Raw genomic sequence first — 6,220 nt, 5'->3', positions numbered from 1 at the left:
TGCTAAAACTCTGTGAAATCAAACAGTGTGATTAAATGGAATTCATGGACACCTTTATTTTGACTGTTTTCTTTGTCCACTCTGATGCAAAATTGCAATATAATATACTGAAACAGTTTATTTTCCTTTAGTAGTTAGGTATTTATGTGTCCAACTCTTGCCTGCCCACTTTAACCTGAATGTCAGGATCAAAGTCTGTGTGGGGAAAGTCTGTGTGTAATCCACTGTTCTGGAGTGAGTGTCTCTGTCAGGTTCAGTCAACGCCCACAACTGGAACTTTGAACTGAACTCCAGTGGAGTGGCAGCAACGAACAAGGAACTGGTCTGGGAACTAAGACTGACCAATCAGAAATTGAGAATCTTTCTTTACCTTAGTCCCTCCCTTTCACTGGCTGCCACCAGAGCAGGAAGTGAAGTTGTATGGCAGGTTGATTCTCTGTCCTAGACACTCTCATGCGGGGAACAGGAAACTTTGAACCCTCTTCAACAATATTTGGACCACTGAGGAAAACTTTTTGAAGCTGGTGAGGTTGAAAGTCTTTTGGATTAAAGTGTAAAACAGAGACGGGTTTGAGTTTATAATTGACACGTCTGCTCTGACTGCTGAAAGTGAAAGTGAAGCTGGTGAACCAGACTGAGGACAACAAACTGGAGAGAGTTTACTGCAGAGACAAAATGGCTTCTAAACTGGAGGAGGATCTCACCTGTCCTGTGTGCTGTGACATCTACAAGGATCCTGTCATTTTGACCTGCGCTCACAGCATCTGTAAAGTCTGTCTGCAGCAGTTCTGGGAGAGTAAAGGATCCAGAGAATGTCCCTACTGCAGGAGGAAGTGCTCAAAAGTCAAATATCCCCCTAGCATGGCTCTAAGGAACCTGTGTGAGACCTTCATGCAGGAGATCAATCAGAAAGCTTCCGCAGGGTCTGAGGCGTTATGCAGTTTGCACAGTGAGAAACTCAAGATCTTCTGTCTGGAGGATAAACAGCCTGTGTGTGTGGTGTGTCAGACGTCTAAGAAACATAAAAATCACACATTTAGTCCCATAGATGAAGCAGCACAGGACCGTAAGGTAAGGATGTACTCTGGTAATATTGGTAGTGGGCTCTAAAAACACACATCTTGATCTGTTCACCCATAAGTGAACAGATCACTTGAAATCTTGAATTTCCCCTTGAGGATCAATAAAGTATCTATCTATCTATAAGTGAGACAGTCATGGCAGAAGGTATTGTAATGCCTTTAATGCACCAGTAGATGACACTCTACACCCTGCTGTTACAACTGATGAGTGTTGGTGCAACATCCAGACCTCTGAGCTGAGAGACTCTGATTCTCTTCCCTCCTCCCACTCTGTGTGTACAGCAGCAAACTCTCCTTAAACTTGATCTAACAGAAAGTACAAGTTGATATCACCACTGTTTGCAAGTCCCTTTAGTTAGTTATTACCGACCGCGCAGCTAAGCCGGGCGGTCATATAGGTTTAGTCAGATTTTTTTTTTTTTTCTTTTTCGCATGTCCAAATTTCCGTCAATGATTCCCGGACACTGAAAGACCGGGGTAGACAAAACTTGGTGGGCATGTAACCCCATATGGATAGCATGGAACCATCGTTTTCGTTTTGATCTGTAGCCCCCCTTACGCTGGACTGCACCCGAAAGGAGGGTAGGGCAGACACAGTTTTCTGTGAATATCTCGAGAACCGTAAGGTTTAGGAGGACCATTATTTTTGTATGTTGATCTCAAGGGGCCATGTCAACGCATTCCATAACCACTCATTTCATGTATAGCGCCCCTAGTTAAACACAAAAAAGTAAAAAATGAGGTGGTGTAATTGAAGGTATCTGTGACCTAACATAGTCAAAACTGCACGAAATTGGAAGTGTAGGATCATTATGACACCCTCTGTATGCACGCCAAGTTTTGTGGAATTCCGTTCATGGGGGGCCACACAATAAATTAATTTATGTTACTATACACCAACTGGCCTGTAGGTGGCGGAGACAGTTTTCTGTGAATATCTCGAGAACCGTGAGGGCCTAGGAGGTCCACCTTTTTGTATGTTGGTCTTAAGGGGCATGTCAACCCATCCCATTACCACTTATTTCATGTATAGCGCCACCTAGTTAAAAATTAAAAAGCATAAAATTAGGTGTTTTCATCTCAATATCTCTGGCTGACAAGGTCAAAACTGCACAAAATTAAAGTGTAGGATCATTATGACACCCTCTGAATGCATGCCAAGTTTTGTGTACTTTCGTTCATGGGGGCCTTACAATAAAATAATTTATGTGTACATTTAGTGACGACACCAACAAGGATTCCCGGACACTGAAAGACCGGGTACACAAAACTTGGTGAGCATGTACCCCCATATGGATAGCATGGAACCGTCATTTTTCGCTTTTCATCTGCAGCCCCCGCTGGACTGGACCCCCGAAAGGAGGGTAGGGTAGACACAGTTCTCTGTGAATCTTTTATGGTATGTTGGTCTCAAGGGCCCACATAAACCTGGCTCATAATCACTCATTTGTGATTTGCCCCCTCGTAAAAATGAAAATCAGTAGGATTAAAAAGAAAGCCAAAATAAATATTCATCATCATCATCATGGCTGCATTTTCAGTATTGGCTTAAAGTAGTCGCTTGTCCACTAGATGGCGATCGTTGCAGTGAGACGTAATTTTGTTGGAAGTTAAAAGGGGTTGGAAAAACAATGGACGCTTCATACAAGGACTGTAATTTACACCGCAGCTTAACATCTAATAAGGATAGGACGATGTTCACATGAAGTGTAATTCCCATTTCTTCTTGAAGCCGAAATAAATCTGAGGATGTTTATCGGGACATGCTTGGTTTTACTGCAGGTACGTTAATCTTGTAATATCAATAAGGACCTAGGTAATGTTACCGTTAGCGTTGGTTGAGTGATGGAGGCATTTGATTTATTGCATTTGTAGAAAACTATAAATGCGGTTATACCAAGCAAATGTATAGCAGCACTGTTTGTATCTTTCGACTGTCATTTATTGCACGTGCTACAAAATCATTCTGTGCAATGGAAGATTTACCAACGTTACACCGGTCTGATGCAGTTTTGCCTATACATGCGTGAGACTGAGACGCCTGTTTATTTTGTTTTAAAGTGTGCAGGGTGTGAGGGGAATCGATGTGCTTTGATTACAGCTTGGTAGTTGTAGTCTGTGAAATTAAAAAGCACGCGGTGTGTGAAGTATCCAAACAATGACACCTTCATTTCATTATGGCTGTTTTAGCAAAACACCTTAAGCTACTGTGTAGTAGGTCCCATTTAGAAGTGGCTACTTCATTTGGCGCTTTCCTTGACTCATGGAGCTGCGTGAATGTTATTACAACTTTTCGCCACGATATGACAGTTTAAGTCCGCTTTGATACTGTAAGGCGAAGCCATTGGTTTCCAAAGGAGATTTTATTTGTGTCGTTAGCATAGCCTATTGACAATTTATGTTGTCAATAGGCCTACCTTATAATCCTACCTGTAGCTTAGGAAGCTAACAACTTTCTATTAGGATCTAGTTTGTTAGTTACCGCTTTGTCATAACTCCCTGATGCATTTTTGCATTTAGAATAGCCAGAGCGTGTATATCTCAATCGAAAATTAAACAATATCGGTGCCTATGGACTAGGCTGGGTGAACCCAGCCTGATCTGCCCGCTATTTATTTTTTTGATTTCTTAAAAGATTGAGCTTGGTCTGATGAAAGCCAGACTAGCCATGGACCTCAGTTAAACAATGCAAGGGAACATGAATCAGCCTATATTTGCACTAACAATAACGGACAAAAGCTCTTCAACTTTGGCCCGTTAAAATGTGTATGAACAGTCTAGCTTAACGCATTTCATCAAGGCCCATTTGGACATGTCAGTTATTTGCACCACTGGTTAGATGTAAAACAGCACTTCGTTTCAGACTAGGCTACTGTTACTTAATTTGTGCATTAACAATAACGTTTCAGACTACTGTTACTTAATTTGTGCATTGACAATAAAGTATTACATGAACTAAAGATGACTAAAATCTTATGTAGAAGAAGAAACATTCACAAAAAATCCATCCATCCAAAATGACCTTTGTTTTTGATAGCTGTTGAAACGGCATGGAACTGACAGAGATGTTTTTGTTTATAAATACATAAAAAATAAATAAATAAATAACATTATGCTGATACCTTTTGCTTTTCCCAAATACAATGTAGCCTACAGGTGTAAGTGACCTTTCATCAATCCAGTTGCAATGGATGAACTGTGATGAACTGCCCTACTTGTGATTGTTTAGAGATTTTAAAGGTTTTATAACAATTCTACATTTTCTTTGGCTATTCTACAATCTATTCACCTTTTCAGCACCAGTAGGGTACTTTCTGTGCAGCCAAGACACACACTCAGGCATGCCAAAACAAGCATACACAAAAGTTTCAAGAGTGGGGATGGAGTAAAATATGGAGACAAATTGAAGTGTGATTTATTTTCGCGGAACGGATGTACAGGACTGAGCGGCGGTCATATTTTGTACCGCTATGCGGTACATCTAGTTATAGAGTATGAGATGTGGTGTAATTAGCCTATGCACTACAACTTTACACAATTTTCTTGAAATCATTGAAATATACATTTTCCCACATTAATTATGCCTTATATACTGTATCTTAACATCTCTAATATCCCTTAATGTGCAACACCCATATACCTTTTCTACATGTTGTGTTGCCCCCATGCCATCACCATATCAGTCCTGAATCTATGCACATATATATCTACATATTCCCTCACACACTCCCTACACATGCAGCATCTTGGTTTCATAGTGCCAGTGTTGTAAGTGTACTGCAGTGTAGACTGAACATTGTGCTCATTCATTCCAGGAGGAGCTCAAGATCCAACTGCAGCCCTTACAGAAGAAACTGGAGACCTTTGAAGAAGTTAAACTCATCTGTGACCAAACAGCAGCACATATTAAGGTGAGATCTGGATTATTTAATAAAGCAATTATATTTCTAATGTCATCATGTAAAAGCAAATCATTTCAAGAGTGATGATTGGATCACTAATTTGAGATTTTTGATGTTTATATAGACTCAGGCTCAACACACAGAGCTGCAGATCAAGGAGGACTTTGAGAAGCTTCACCAGTTTCTACTGAGATGAAGAGGCAGTCAGGATAGCTGCACTGAGGGGAGGAAGAGGAGCAGAAGAGTCAGATGATGAAGGAGAAGATTGAGAAGATGAGCAGAGAGATCTCATCTCTTTCAGACATAATCAGAGCCATAGAAGAGAAGATGGGATCTGATGATCACATTCTGCAGGTAGGAACCATCTGCCGCCTGTATAATGAAGTGTGTAAGATCTGGTTTAGTGATAAATTACTCTGGCTGTAATATTTTATGAATATATCCTATGAATGATTGTGATGGATGAAAAGATCAGATTCCGCCTGTCAGATATAAAGTTTCTTTCAGGAGCATCAGTGTCAACACAGAAGCTCAACAGTTCAACATCAGACATTCACATTCATACCACATCATGGGTTGTGGAATCAGTTGGTGTTATTCTGGAGAGAGAAACACTAAGATGAGAGAGCAGAAGGCTGAATGAATATGGATCTGATCGCATGATCATTGATGACTTCAGAACGCCATTGCAGTTTTTTCACAATGGCTTAAACACTAAACTCCATTCTCTGAGCCAAATTCTCAGCTGCCTGAACACAGTTCTTGAAATGAAAATTTGGTTTCAGAGGTAATCAGAAATAGTATAGAGCACAGATGTCATATGTTAAACACACCTACTCAAAAATGATCACACATTTCAAATGATGTGACACAACCAATATAAGCTAGTTCAGAATGTAAACAGGTTGCTTAACAGTGCAGGTTCATATCAACAATGGACAGAAACTATCAGTAAGGCCTTCACAGTACATTGTAGGCTTTAGACTGCAATGCACTTCTCATTTACAGTACAGTGCCTGTCTTTTTCCGGTATACAGTTTTTCCACAATTGCTAAAACACATTTTTTGGAAACCTTCCACCCTTTTCTTAAAACTGTCAAGACAAACCCCCATTTTCAATACTTCATGTTTATTGGATTAACAGTAAATCTTCAGTCCACTGAATTCTGAAATCTTTTTGCTTTGTTTTGTTTTTGTTTCATAGATGCAAAATGCATTCACTGTATTGTAAACAAA

General features: G+C 40.2%; 1 protein-coding gene across 1 annotated transcript; it reads left to right on the top strand.

Moving 5' to 3' along the window:
- Positions 1-410: 410 nt before the first annotated feature.
- Positions 411-5,317, top strand: LOC125290742 (E3 ubiquitin-protein ligase TRIM17-like; the record flags this gene model as incomplete). The annotated part of the gene is given in 3 exon segments (XM_048237263.1): positions 411-1,071; positions 4,898-4,993; positions 5,109-5,317. Coding segments are annotated over 3 exon segments (564 nt in total). The 5' UTR covers positions 411-675.
- Positions 5,318-6,220: the final 903 nt, after the last annotated feature.

This window comes from Alosa alosa, unplaced genomic scaffold (assembly GCF_017589495.1).
Source record: "Alosa alosa isolate M-15738 ecotype Scorff River unplaced genomic scaffold, AALO_Geno_1.1 AALO_1.0_unplaced_856, whole genome shotgun sequence".
Lineage (NCBI taxonomy): Eukaryota > Metazoa > Chordata > Actinopteri > Clupeiformes > Clupeidae > Alosa > Alosa alosa.
The sequence above is the reverse complement of the archived record's forward strand: the minus strand, read 5'-3'. Positions and strand labels throughout refer to the sequence as shown.